A 15,052-nucleotide genomic window follows, 5' to 3' on the forward strand; every position below is an offset into this window, starting at 1 on the left:
TGTGATGCAACAAACATGACAAGAAATATGTTGAAATGCAATATGATATCAAAGTGCCCCCAAAATAAATTTCTCATATTCCTTTTTTGTAAATCATCTTGACAAAAATTACAATAACATATAAAAATATATAAAATCTTTATCTTTTCAAGTGAACTATTCAAGGAGGGAGATGTTTGGTGGTCACCTTAACTTAAGTGCAGGGGGAACAATCGCCCTATGAGTTGTGCTAGAAGCACACAAAGAAGAGGCTGTGACTAATGAAAAAGACGATATTTTGCCCTGCTATGGACTAATGGTAGGGCATTGGGTTGCTACGCCGTCGACCCGGGTTCGGTTGCGGCCCGAGTCATTTGCGGATCCTTCCCCATCCCTCTCTCCCCACGCATTTCCTTTCTCTCCACCACTGTACTGTCATAAATAAAGGCAAATGAAGCCCTAAAAATATTTTGAAAAAGACAATATTTTATATGTCAATTGTGATGCTTGTCCTCCCTCCATCCTGCACGGACAAGCATTATTATTATAAGCACTATTACAGTCTGTAAACAATTACACTTTTCTTACACATTGCCTTCCCTATGGTAATCACACTTTAAAATTTGACAAGAAATAATTCTTGTACAAAACAACTGGCAATGAAAAGAGAAAAAAAGAAACGTAAGAAAAGATGCTCAGGCATTACACACTTAGCATGTCATCTGAAAACATCTTATTAAATACAATTTTGAAATATCTTTCTGATTTAAAAAAAAAACATTCCTGGCTAAAAACTGGGCCAACAATCTGGCAAACACCCGTGTAGTATCACAGTGAGCCCATTACATCAGCTGTTGCCATGGCAATAAACAACCTTTGCCTGAAATGAACCACACAGTTTAACACCTCTTAAGATACACAATGGCAGTCATTTGACCAGAATGCATAAATTAATGACTCAACCAGAAAATTATGAAATGGCAAAATACAACTTACTCATCTGAGAATTTGTATCCTGTAATCGGCAAACACAAATGACCAGAACAGCGTGTGGTTTGTTTCCTGCATGTCCTTTTTAAAAAAAAATATTATAATAAATTATATGTATTATAAAGCAGTTCACTCCACATCACCATAGCTGTTAGATTGCCATTTGATCGTCATCTGGCTGTAAGCTGTCTGGGTATTGTCCTATGGCCCAGGAGAAGTGTGGCCGAGCGTCAGTCAGACTCTGCAGGTCTGCCCAACGCCCGTCTCAGCTTCCTCCAGGCCTTATTGGAGATGGTTTTGTGTTTGCCGACCGCTAGTCACATCTTCTGCAAGCTGCCCTGTGTCCCGTCTGGTGGGCTGGAGGAGGTGTCCTTTTTCTTCTTCTGGAACAGGCTCTTGAGCTTTGAGGACTTCTTGGTCTTCTCTTTGCCGCTGCTTCTGTTCTCCGGTGGTGAGGCGTTCGGGGAGCAGTGTGGAGTCAGATTGGTTGACGATGTCTCCAACCCTACCATGCCCTGTTGCAACTCGTGCATGGACCCAGGAAAGTCTCCTGGCGTAGGAGCTGTCATGGCCATAGGGTAGGCCTTCTCCAGTATGCCGTCGTACACCAGCATGCTTATGGGGTCCCCCTGGGGGTTCCACATCATCAGAGTGCTCGAGGTGATGTCAGGTTGGCCGAAGCGTGCTGCCTCCATGGCAGCGTGCTCCTCGCGGGAAATACGACGTGGATCCACTTGGTAATCCAGGCGGTCCCAGGGTATCTTTCCAGTGGGTGTATCGATGGAATTGTCCATTCGGAAGTCCCTGATGGTTCTCCTCCTTTGGCTCCTTTCCTCTGGGGCGATGTCAAACTCATCTCTGGAGATCTTCCTGGGGGCTGCGTCCAAGGAAAGGTCCCTCTTATCCCTGAATATACGTCGTCTCTGGGCACTTGTGCCAAAGTCAGAATCATCCCTGGGAGGCTTTCTAGAGGCTGCGTCCAGGGAAATATCTGTCTCCCTGAACATTTTTCCAAAATGGGTGTCTGAATAGTTATCAAGCTCATCTCTGGATGATTTTCTGGATATTTTAGCCCTCTGAGTGTCCATTCCAACATCTAGCTCCTCCCGTGAAATCTTTCTGTAAGCCACATCTCCCACAAAATCCTTTCTGTCTCTGAAAGTTACGTTTTTAAGACTATCGCACATGTCTTCCTGCTCGACTTTAGGCAGCATGCCAAAGTGTGTATCCATCGAGCAGTCAGCCCTCTCCTCAGTGACTTTCCTAGCAGGGGCGTCGGGAGGGGTCTCCATAGTTTCCCAGCCCGTCTTTCTCGGCGTGAACTCCATTACGTTCTCGCCGGGCTCCTCTTTCACACACATCATCGGATGGCTTTCCATACAAATGTCCAGCTCCTCTTGTGACAAATTGCGCTTTGGTGCTTCCACTGCTACACTGGCGTCGTCTCTTGGCATTTTCCAAGTGGTAGTCTTTAGAGACTCCTCCATGTCCTCTCTTGATAGCCATTTGGAGCTGCTGTCCTCCTGCTCCTCCTTGGCCCCCTTCTGTGATGTGTTGTCAGCAAACATGTCCACGTCTTCACGAAGCAGTCTCCTGGTGGTAGACGGTTCCAGGGCAGGGCCTGTGTACAGCCTGCTGACAGAAGAGCCAAGCGAATCTGTGTCCGACGATGTCTCCAGGCATTCCCTGGATCAGGAATACAGACAACAATGTGTGTCAGATTTCTACTCTTTCGTATCTCTGCGTTTATGACATGTTGCTCTGAGCTCATCGGAGGTTTAAGTCATGACAGTTTTGGCATCAAATACTCAAGCAAATAAATATGTTATTTCATCTCAGATTAGCAATACAGTCATTCACTAAAGATGGCAAAAAAATAGCAGAATGGTGTAAAACGTACTGTTTAGTGAGTTGCGCTATGTAAATGTGATCGTCTTCGTCTTCTCCATATCGAGGGAGTGGAGCCCTAATTGGAACCAGAAGGTCGGGGTCTGGCTGAAGCATCACTTGGGGCTGGACTATGTGCCCTGTCCGGCGGGAACGAACCATCGCGCGTGGAGACCGCTTTATTGGAGCCACTGTGAGAAGAGGCACCGGATTAAATAAACACAACACCACCACGAAGACTTCTTAAATATGGATATATATGTGCAGAGACTATGCAATGGAAAATGTAAATATTTTGAGATCGTTTATGCCAGACAAAGCCTCGGGTGAAAAAATGTCATGTCAACCCTGCCGTGGCCTATCGGTAGGGCACTGGTTTACTATGCCGGCAATCTGGGTTCAATTCCGACCCCAGTCTGACCCCATTTGCCGATCCTTCCCCATCTCTCTCTTCCCCCTCATTTCATGTCTCTCCTCCACTGTCCTCTCAAAAATAAAGGCAAAAAGCCCTAAAAATATATATTTTAAAAAAATGTCTTGTCACTACAATGTCATTGTCAATGTAATCTCATAGCACACCACAGCAATCAGTGCACAGGATGCCTTTTAATCTCATCTGAACTCATCACACATGTGAGGAGGAGGGCAGCCCAACAGTAGAGTAGTAGAGTAGAGTAGAGTATCATTTATTAATCTCAAGGGGAAATTAAGGTGTACAGTAGCGTACATACAGTACATGAATACAGAATACACAAGATATTACACACATCATTACACATATATTAACCATATATAGCTCACTCTTACATACTACATTCAAAGGCATCCCCCCCCCCCCCCCCACCCTCTCTCTCTCTCTCTCACACACACACACACACACACACACACACACACACACACACACACACACACACACACACACACACACACACACACACACACACACACACACACACGCACCCCCGGGGAGCAGTGTGTGGGAACTACACCAAGCTCAGGCAACCTCAGCCCCAGGGAGGGCTCTGGTAATTCACTCCACTCACCCACCTGTTGGGTGTCAGGAATCAAACTGGCAATTCTCGGGGCTACAATCCTGACGACTTCACTGCTAGCCCATGACTGCTGCCTTGTGCAGCTCGAAGAAGGCACACACCTGGTAGCCTGATTATCATCGACTTTCAAAAAATCGACTATTTCCCAAGCGGCATAGTCGACCTGCCTCCCTTGGTTTGCTAATGGTTGTATGTTTGCCTACAAAGTGGGAGGAGTTCCCATTTTTTCTGGAGCTCAGAAACGATATTGTATTGCTCTTGGCCTGACTAGAAGCAACGCTGAAGGTGTTGCGTCACTAGGAGGGCACAGCCTGGCTACACACCTGGTATCTGTGCCATCATGGGGGACATGTCCTCCTCCATCTCTCCCTCAGGGCTGGCCAGTGGGAAGGACATGCGGGACATCACCATCCAGTTGACATCTGGGTAGAGGGTGGCCGTGAGCGTGGGGAAACCTGGGTTGTTCATCAAAGGGAAACCGCACAGCCTCTCAATCTGCATCCATCTGTGCAGACGCTCCCTAAGAGAGGCAGTCACCTCCGCCAAGGAGTTCCTGAAACACATCATGGCGCAGTCAGCTGTAAGAGGAGAAGCTGTGCCTGGTGTCCCTGGTGACAATAACACAATTTGCTGACACATATAGTGTGAGCTCTAAAAACACTCATGGCGTTAGGCCTACTGAAGACTACAGGTTCAAAAGGAAGGACGGCACTCCTCATAGGCACTGCATGGGTGGGAAATATACTTTGAACAGTGACTAGGAATGATGACCTTTGTTGGCTTTGAATTCATATTGCTTTGGGATTTAGCACCTAGTCACTTTTGCTTTCATAGTGTTAAGCATGTCATGCGAAGTTTAACGACTACAACTACAACTATTCTTTAATGGTATTTTTTAGGGCTGGAACATTAGCGCGTTCATTCGATTAATTAATTAACACGATTTAAAAAATTAATCACAGTATAATATAACTACATAGTTCTGGATTAGACTAGTGGAGGGCAGTATAACGCCTGATGGTGAACAGCCTGATGAAATTGAGAAGAGTTCTCTCTTCTTTTAAAAATTAATAATATTTTTAGATGAAGCTTATTTATTGTAATTGAAAAAATATATTTTTCATTGTTCTCAAGTCAGATATTTAAAAGTGATTAAAATGCGATTAATTCGATTAATTAATTCCAAAGCCTATAGATTAATTCGATTAAAAATTTTAATCGAGTCCCAGCCCCAGTATTTTTTTAAACGGCTGACAATCCTTTGTAAATCCCATAGACCAAAACAAAAAGGTACTGTATGGTTCCTGCCATGGAAACTCACTTGGCCTCCAGTATCTTGTGATCAATTTGGTCCAGGGAGGAACTATGGGCCACCTGAAATGTGCCCAAAACAGAGCTCCTCTTCTTTTTAATCTTCTCAGCCTGGTAAGAACAGATATAAAAATGATAAGAGGTGTGACATCTTTTTTTTTTTTTTAAAGAGAAGGATGAACAACCATCTCGACACTCAGGAACACACAAAAGGGGAATTTTTTTTAGAGGCGATATGAAACGGAGCCCTCTACCTTTAGCACTCATACCTCATCCCTAGCTGTGCCTAGTTGCTGCTCGGCACATTGCTTCTTGACGTTGTAGTACTGCACCTCCACCTCGTGGGTGAGCTGCAGCCAGAGTTGGAGGGCGTCGGGGACCGTCCAGCTGAGCTGCATATCCATTTCAGCCTTCTTCAGGGCCCCCCGAACCTGCGGGGGTAATGGGACCATGTGTCAGTAAGCTCAACCTCGGGTGCTACTTAGGCAGTTGTCTGGTGCCTATCAACTAAATTTACCCAGTACTCTCTGAAATGTGGCAGGCACATTTTACATAGCCAGTGTGGCCCATGTCAAGGTGCTAGACACAGTTCTGTTTCATTGCAGCGTGCTACTCATGTGCTACATTATATACACACATTTATATATATATTTATTTAAGGGAGTTGAGAGATTAGTGGAGTATGTGGTGGGGTATATTTGTGGTGTTGAAATGGCGTGTGTGTCTGTCTTGCCTGCTCCAGCTCCTCCTCTGCGTACCGCAGGCGGGTCAGCTCGTTCTTGGCCCCCTCTCTGAGCTCATGGAGCCGATTGGCCTCCTCCTGCGCCCCTTGGATCTCGTCCCTCATCTTCTCCTCCAAGTTCTGCTTCTCCACTGTGACTGTGCGCTTCTCCTCCTGTGCCATTTCTAACCTGGCTCAATCAAGTAAATACGCAGACAGAGAGACAGATACATGTATAAAATATGCATACGCATATGCATATGCACACGTGCACACGTGCACACACACACACACACACACACACACACACACACACACACACACACACACACACACACACACACACACACACACACACGCATACACGCATACACAGCGAGAGTCAGACAGAGGGGGACAGAAGAACAAACTCTTTTAGTTCACGATTTGACATCAAATGTTACTGATGTTACTGCTGCAACTTTTTTTGACCACCTTTATGTTGAGAGTGTACCTATGTTCCCCGGGTCCTGTTCCCCGGTCTTTGTATGGGACCGGGTAACATAGGACCCTTTTCCTAAGAAAGGGTTCTATGTTCCCCGCATTGCATGTTTCCGAGTTTTCAAATTGTGCCCTTCCCCAAACCATCCCTAAACCTAACCTGTCAGTAATGCAATGTTTCTGAGTTGTAAATTTGTGCCCTGACCAAAACTATCCCTAAACCTAACCTGTCAGAGGTGCAACAACAACCTGCGCTTTGCCATGTGGCAGCAGTCTACTTGGAAGCAGCGGGGAACATAGAATCCATTTTTTTTATAAGGGTCCAAAGTTCTCCGGTTGCGGGGAACATAGGACCCGGGGAACATAGGGATGACCACTTTATGTTAAGGTGCTCTCAGGTGGCCTTCAAGAGGACTTACTGCGCCTGCAAGTCCTGTAAACTCTCCTCAGCCCTCTGCAAGCTCTCCAGGTCCTTCATCATCTTGGAGATGTGCACCTTGGAGGCCTTGTTCTGGGCCTGGGCGAACCAGCAGCCACCCACGCCCATCACCACGGAGACGATGAGCAGCAGGTCCTTCATCCAGTTATGTGGTGGGCCTTGAAGATCAAAGGAGGAGGAGGAGGACGGGGGTTCATATGGAAATCAGCCAATGCTTTCCAACATCACATACCCAGTCAAGTAAAGTCTGTAACCTGAGCGTGGGAGCTCTTTAAATGCCACATGTCAATCACGATCTATATTTATGGGGGGCATCAAAATAGTAAAGGACTATCTGTGCAGGAGAAGCAGAAGCCCCGACTGCACCGGTGTGGCGCGGGCTTGCTAATGGTCGACATAAAGTTTCCCTTTAGCGCCGAGGGTGCGAAGGGCATGCCGGGTTGCCTACGTGTGGGAGGTCCAAAAAGGACGACATCCAAGGCCTTGAGTTTGAGCTTCTGCTTGTGCTGCTGGTCCTGGATCTTTAGAGAGACGCTCATAAAGGAAGGCTCGTTGGATGCAATCCTGGAAGTGTTTTAGGGGTGATGGGTTCAAGGGTTCAAAAAAAAGTAGACAATGATTACACAAAGAAAGCACCAGATATCATTCACACTTTCATGAGAGCTCATATTAAGAAAACATGCACGTGGTGGACTCTGGATAGTTATAAATATATCAGAGAAAACAAATTGCTCTCTTCGTTTTCTGCACTAGTACTGTAGTAGGGGTGGGTATCGCCAATCACCTCCCGATACGCATCCCAATATAGGGGTCACGATACGATACATCGCGATATATCGCATCGCAATATTTTTATACCTTAATTTTTTGTTTTCATTCATTTTTTTTGAAGGGCCAAATGTTTGTTTTTTTCTGTAGAGCAACAGTTACACTGTAGTGAATTTTAAAGACAGTAAACAAACAGTAGGTCTGGCAGTTGCTGTGTAGCTTTCAAAATTCAATTTATGCTATTAATTGAAGTATCGATACTGACACCGATACGACACGTGTATCGTGAAGAGGCCCCTGACAATATATCCCAATACCGATATTTTGAACACACCCCTAACAAGTAGAGTGGTTTTTTGCATAGTCAGTGAGCAAACGTACCGAGGGAGGGTGTTGCCATTCACACGCAGGTCCTTGAAGTTTCTCTCGTACTGGGGGAGCTCCACAAACTCTCTCAGCCAACGCAGGACATCCTCCTGAGTCCAGTTATGAACTAGGGCATGGAGCAACAATCTATGTGAATCAGCTGATTCAACTTACCTAGTTGCAATATCAACATAATGTGCACAAACACATGGAAATACCCCACCAAAGTACACAGATACACAAACATAAATATACTGTACATACACACAATCGCATCGACAAGAATGCATAAATGCATGCACGCTCACATACAGGTACACACACACACACACACACACACACACACACACACACACACACACACACACACACACACACACACACACACACACACACACACACACACACACACACACAAACATGCATACGGACATGCAGGGGTGTCATACAAATGTGACTGAGTCACCAGTGCCCCATGTATATATGAGGCCCACACAGTGTCTGATTTATGTAGATATATGGCTGTGGGGGTCCATTGGAGCTGATTGTACATATGGCCCACAATTTGCTGATACGCTATACGCCCCTGCGCACATGCACATACACAGATGCACACCAGGGCTTGACATTAACGTTTTCACCCACCGGCCACTGTGGCTAGTGGTTTTCCCAAGTCACTAGCCATTCAGGTATTCCACTAGCCACAGATTTGCTTTTTTTTTTTTCTTTATCATGATGGTGTACGTCTAACCTCAGAAGATGAGGTGCTAAAGCAAGATGAGTGTATAGCTTTCTACATGGAAGTATATCAAGCAAATAGATACCATGTTGCTGAGCATTTCTTGAACTTAAATACAAACAATTGATACACAAGGGGCAAACAACAGAATTTAACCTACTATGATGCGTATGTCACACCAAGGAATAAGTCGCCAGCCAAATTGGCTCGTGACACTGAAAGTATTACAAGCCAAAGCCAAGTTTTACCAGCATTTGGCTGGTTGGAAAGTGCCAGTTTCAAGCCCTGATGCACACATGCACACGCATGCACACACTACCTTCAGAGGACTTCCATCCTCTCCATAGCTCTTCTACAGTGATGTGTTGGTCCTCTCTGTGGAGGTTATTGTGCTTGTTGATCTGTTGCTGCTGCTTCATGTCTTCAATTATGAACTACAAACACAAAAGAACACCAGTGTGACCAAACCATGTGTATGTGTTTATTTGAATCCATGTGTGTGTGCGTGTGTGTGCGTGTGTGTGTGTGTGTGTGTGTGTGTGTGTGTGTGTGTGTGTGTGTGTGTGTGTGTGTGTGTGTGTGTGTGTGTGTGTGTGTGTGAGTGTGTGTGTGTGTGCATGTGTTTGTGTGTGTGTGAGTGTGTGTGTTTGTGTGTGTGTGTGTTTGTGTGCGTATGTGTGTGCGTGTGTGTGTGTGTGTCTGTGCATGCGCGTATGTATGTGTGTGTGTGTGTGTGTGTGTGTACAGTATGTTTCAGCTTTTTCCTGCTGTTTGCTTTTGCCTCTGTGTGTATGCGTGTATGCGTGTGTGCGTGTGTGTGTGTGTGTGTGTAAGTGTAAGTGTGTGTGTGTCTGTCTGTCTTGGAATCTGCACTGAAACAGGACCCTGGACGTGATGAGGACAGGCATGTGCGCAGTGTCCTCTAGATGGTTCCACCCTGGTCGTCTCCTTGGCAATGGCCACAGAAACCCAATACCAGGGGGACTCTTCGATATGATGGAATACAGCGAAGGAACGCATCAACATGCCCCAGCAGGGCTCTGAAGCCAGCCTCTATCTACAGAGCAATGTCTGCATTATTATAGCTGGTCAGTGACACCAACCAAGTTTGAAGTCAGAGCAACCAACAAACAAAAACAAGAAACAGTCCCCAGATTCCTTTCATATCATCCATCTTCAGTGTCTCCGTGTCTCAATCATATCGTGCAAGAGATCTCACACCCTGCACCGTGGAGAAAGTCTCCAATTTCAGTTTGAGCGCTTTGCAGTCTTTAAGCCCAGCTGTCCGTGCCTGGATAAAACAGGCCTGTATACTCTCTCTTGATCTCAAACAACATACAGCACGTTGTTATATATTTGTTCAATATGCTGTTTCTGTTTGCCAAGTGATCCCAAAAAGCCAGTTAGTTGTACGACCGGTTGTTTTGTTTACCTCCACACTCTCCTCCACCTCAATTCCACCATCCTGGTCATCGTCCATCTCCCTGTGAATGTGACGCAGGGCCTCCAGACTGAAGCGGTCAGCCTCCCCCAGGCATGGTGGGAACACTGCAGCACACGGGTCTAAGGATAGGAGCAACAGTTTAAGAGGCCAAGGCCATGGCACAGGGGGTCTCTGCCTGCTGTGCTCATTTAAAAGTGACAGGACAAAGACAGGTGACAAAATATTCATCTAAGCCTAAAGGTATGCAGGCCCAGATTCCCCATACATATCCAAGGATTTGCATGGAAGTATGTCGCCAGTGGACTTAAGTTTTACTTGTACTCACCAGTTATATCGTCCAATGTATCCTTGTAAATGAAATGCAGTGAATCCGCCTGTGGATAGTCCATCTGTATTCCCTGCGCGGTGCAGGTAAACAGTCCGCGCAGAACAAGGATAACCGAGAGCGACAGCAGCAGCATCGCTGGGGTTTAGGGTTATCTTCCTCTCAGACAAAGTTGTGGATCCAAAACACAGATCTAGACGTCTGTAATTTACCCTCCCAACGGTGCGCAAAAGTGGCTATGTGATCGCGGGTACACTCGCACACAGTTGAAAGATGTCAAAAGTAATTATCCAAGCAAAGATATGAAGAATCAGTGTTAAACACGTCTTCAAGAAAACACACAGCCATTCAAAACATTGTAGTTTCCAAAAAAACAAATGAAAAGTAAACAAATAAATAGTTAAGAACCTTGGTAAATGTTTAAGTTTTCAAACTTAAGTTAAGAACTAGAGTTTGCAAATTGATTAGCAGCTAAAATAATAAATAGGAAAAAAAACAATTATGAAAGATGATGAATGCTTAATAAATGCCTAATAGAAGAGGTTTGTCCTCAATGTTATGTATGTTACTATTCTTTAAAAAATTAAGATCCAAGTGTCTCAGCTTCTGTATCCAAACAAAAGCAGTGGTATGTCCAAAAAATGTATCGCGATGGAATGATGCGTCTTGCTGAGTTCAGTTTGTCAGCGCAGGAAGTCGTAGATATCCATAGGCTACTTGACCGTAGCAATATATGATTTTCTGACAGATGTCTGTCCAATCTCAGTCCACTGCATGTTGACCGTGATTTCCGTAAGCTATCTGACCACGGCTGACCGCATTCTGCGCCAAGGCTCTGGTGTTACTTACCCAACTGCGTTTACGGCTCTAGTGACTGGTGATGACGCACTTAACTTGAGCGGGAGGCTGCAGGAGCGAGCAACAGTAATTGCTCACAGGATAAATATAAAGCTCTAGGTTTTTTCCCCCTCACTCATCTTTAGCGCAGCAGCGTAAGTGTCAATGAACACGATAAACGCTGCCAGACATTTTGACGGTTCTGATTGTTGAGTTTGGCACCCACGGTAGCTCGCTCATCTGAGGTAGGCCTATATGTAATGTCACTTTATTTTTTGAAGATATCTGCTTAACCTGTCCCTGATCCAAGTCTACTTACTAATTGACATAATTGAAATAAGCTCCCACATGCTTCCACAAAAAGACAGTAATTGGACATTTGACCTTCATGTCAAATCACACAAATTCAGACACACACACACACACACACACACACACACACACACACACACACACACACACACACACACACACACACACACGTACACACACACGCACGCACACACACACACACACGCACGCACACACACGCACGCACGCACGCACACACACACGTGCACACACGCACGCACGCACACACACACAGACAATCACACACACACACACACACACACACACACACTTAGTTTGCAAGAATAAATGTAGCGCCCCATTTGTAGAGCTGAGCACTGGACTGCCACTCTCACATGGCAGTAGAAACATTCTCAAGTTACTCCCCGGCAACTCCCACTTGGCCTAAAAATAGGTATAGTTGGAAACATGGGAGCTTTGAACTTTGCTCCCTGGAGCCCCCATAAGGGGCAGGTGAATAACACAGTGTTTGGGGATGAGTATCACAAAAATATTGATTATTCATTTTATTTACAGTCCTTTCTTGTGAACACAAATTAAGTCTTGCACTCTGGCCTGCCTGAGGACTCTTGCTTCTGATTCAACTATAGACTCCTAAACTGAAATGAACTGAATGTTCCCAAAAAATATGATTTGAAAGTGTGGTACAAGTATGCGATATAACACCTATGTGACTTTAAATATGTATATATATATTGTATATATATATTGATAAAGATCTGTGTCTATTATCAAATAGGGAACATGCCAATATCTTCACTAATGTGCTGGAAAATATGTTTAAAAAAAAACAACAGAAAACTGCTTCCTTGATCCATGAACGTGAAAGCTTGTTACTTTCTACTCAAATGCTTATGGAACCGCAAATTTGGATTTGTCAAAAACTGTAATATCCCTCAAAAATCATGAAGAAAATATGGAATCACTGTCTATTTTACACTGACCTATTTCTCACAGACCTGGTCAAAATGGCATTGCCCTCCTTAAGATTGTTCTTTGACCCAAGAAGACCTGTTTATCCTTATTAACCTCAACCCATCAATAGCAAGGACAGCTGCTCTGCATCCCTGAGACCAAACTGAGACTCACTGGCGGATTGATGGCCTGCATCTGTTGTAATGGCTCCACTTGGACACTCCCTGCTGGACAAATACAGACCTGCATGGGCATTGGAAAGAAAGAAAGAAAGAAAGAAAGAAAGAAAGAAAGAAAGAAAGAAAGAAAGAAAGAAAGATTTTAACCTCTGTCCAAAATGTAGTATAGTATGCACTGTAATACATGTTTAAGGAAAATTATTTATACTAACTGCGTTGCAGCCAAGACAAATAATTAATCTGCATGGAGTTGTAATTAAACAGCCTCACAAGGATTCCTGAAAATACGCATAGCAAGGTTTCCATGTAAGCTGGAGGTTGCCCGCTCCCACAAACTCAGTATGAAGGCCTGTGGAAGGTGGCCATATGAGTTCAAAAGTGTGCTTCTTCCTGATAGCTGATGTTCCCTTTAAAGGGATTTTAATATTGTATGTCGTAGTTGTGTATTTACTTGTTTCTAATACGAACCTAGTGACGCTCACCCTGGCCTTGTTTCTGACTCCTGACATGTTTAATAGAGTAAAGGCTCAAGATGGGGAAAATTACCAGAGGGCCAGAGGTGCATGGGGCCAATGTGTTTTCAAAGGGATACATTACTGTTCGGCTGATGCGTCAATGAGTCAACAGTAAGTGAGCGAGCGGTGACTCTCCCGACCACTTTAGTGGTCCGCTGTCAGAATTCCCCACATGTAACTTTTGTCTGATGGAGCCGAACTAATGTTAAGGGGAAAACTTCTCATAACAAAAACAGGCGTCAAGTGCCACAGGAGACGTATTCTCATTTGTATCGACTGTTTGTTCTGAGTCTAGGAAGAAAGACATTCACACGAGGGGAGTTAAATGACATTTCTTGTGACAGTGTAGGCCTATGACAATTTTGAGACAGACACGCCACTGGGACTGTGCAAACTCAGACAAACTGCAGAGGGCGGCTTTAACTCATTATAGCAGTGGTTGACAACCTTTTATGAACAAACACCCCCTTGGCCTCATCACAAGCCTGCCAATGCCCCCTTGACCCCATCATAAGCTTGACAACGCCCCCCTTAGTATTAAAAAATTAAATGGACTAATGGGCCACCTAAGTCACGCCCTCTACTTCCTGGTTCATGGGGCAGTAAGTTGCAAAAAATTGAATGGAAGTGAACGAGGAGAGTCGTGGTGGATTTGTGGTGCACAAGTGGAGGTCAAAGGTTTGGGTTGGTATCGAAAAACCACTCATTTCAAGCCCAGTAATCATTTTTTGACTCCCTCTGCCCCATGAACCAGGAAGTAGATGGCGTGACTTAGGTGCCCCATGGCCCCCAATGGCAACTAAGCACCGCCCCAGCTGTAATCTTCTCAACGCCCCCTGGGGGGGCTGTACCACCCCCGTTGAGAAACTTTATAGGGCATTTTAAATGTTTTAAATTCAATGTTTTTGTTTGACATGCTCCAGGCCACTGCTTAAAGGTCAAATGTCAAGATATCACTATCTGTGTAAAAGCCTGAGCTCTCCTGATTAATTTGATATAACACACTTGGTTGTACTTGTAGAAAGGCATGGCTGGAACAAGTCAATAATCTATTTTATATATTTTATTTTACATTTTGCTTCTCATTTATTTTCATTACAAATATTTAAATCATTGGCTTTTCAGTACAGTGGTGACCTGGAGTGATTCTATAGGGGCCATGGCCCATCCTGTACCCTACCTACTAGAACCGCCTATGGCACCTTCAAAATTAGGCTAAATGGAAATACCTTCTTCAGTAACATTTTCAAACTCTTTTGACACCCGAAAGCCCAGATGACCTCCGGCCACCAACCACTCTTTTAGGCCCAGGGTAGCAAGTTCTTTCCATTTTGGGCATAGCCATATCCCATTGACCTCTGAGTCACCGGGGTGTGGTTGTCCAGAGTCCTCCAGATCAATGGGCCTGACAAATGAGAAATGGAGAATTCTTTACCATCTCATCTATGTCATGCTGCTTTATTTCCAGAAAGTGGCGCTCTGATGATTTTGATCATTGCTACAACATAGCACATGAAATGTGTTGTCACATAATTGGCATAGTACAACAATGACACGTGATACATGATACATAAACCATCTGGGGTGCATTTCCCGAAACCAAAGTTGCTTACTTCATTAGCTACTTTGTTGTTTTCAATGCATTTTCCCATTGGCAGCTGCCTAAGTTGCTAACAGGCGAACAACTTGATGCACCCCTGATTTGGGTCATTTCAAAGGTGTGAAGTACCTGACGTCAATAGTTTGCGGAAATA

The 15,052-nt window shown here is 44.7% G+C and overlaps 1 protein-coding gene across 1 annotated transcript; it reads right to left on the minus strand.

The window, feature by feature from the left end:
* Positions 1 to 445: 445 nt before the first annotated feature.
* Positions 446 to 11,706, minus strand: stim2a (tromal interaction molecule 2a). The gene is made up of 12 exons (XM_063219201.1): positions 10,502 to 11,706; positions 10,165 to 10,295; positions 9,052 to 9,166; positions 8,009 to 8,120; positions 7,308 to 7,423; positions 6,840 to 7,017; positions 5,953 to 6,130; positions 5,489 to 5,650; positions 5,230 to 5,330; positions 4,232 to 4,461; positions 2,870 to 3,047; positions 446 to 2,655 (listed from the first exon to the last, which is right to left on the minus strand). Exons 1-12 carry the CDS (start codon positions 10,635 to 10,637, stop codon positions 1,287 to 1,289), a joined length of 3,006 nt encoding a protein of 1,001 aa, XP_063075271.1. The 5' UTR covers positions 10,638 to 11,706; the 3' UTR covers positions 446 to 1,286.
* Between the last annotated feature and the right edge of the window lie 3,346 nt (positions 11,707 to 15,052).

This window comes from Engraulis encrasicolus, chromosome 16 (genome assembly GCF_034702125.1).
Source record: "Engraulis encrasicolus isolate BLACKSEA-1 chromosome 16, IST_EnEncr_1.0, whole genome shotgun sequence".
Classification (NCBI taxonomy): domain Eukaryota; kingdom Metazoa; phylum Chordata; class Actinopteri; order Clupeiformes; family Engraulidae; genus Engraulis; species Engraulis encrasicolus.

Coding starts and splice junctions, on each gene's coding strand:
- stim2a (XM_063219201.1), bottom strand. CDS start 10,637: ATGCTGCTGCTGTCGCTCTCGGTTATCCTTGTTCTGCGCGGACTGTTT. Junction 7,424..8,008: donor AATGGCAACACCCTCCCTCG/GTACGTTTGCTC, acceptor AAACACTTCCAG/GATTGCATCCAACGAGCCTT. Junction 2,656..2,869: donor ATAGCGCAACTCACTAAACA/GTACGTTTTACA, acceptor TTCCTGATCCAG/GGAATGCCTGGAGACATCGT.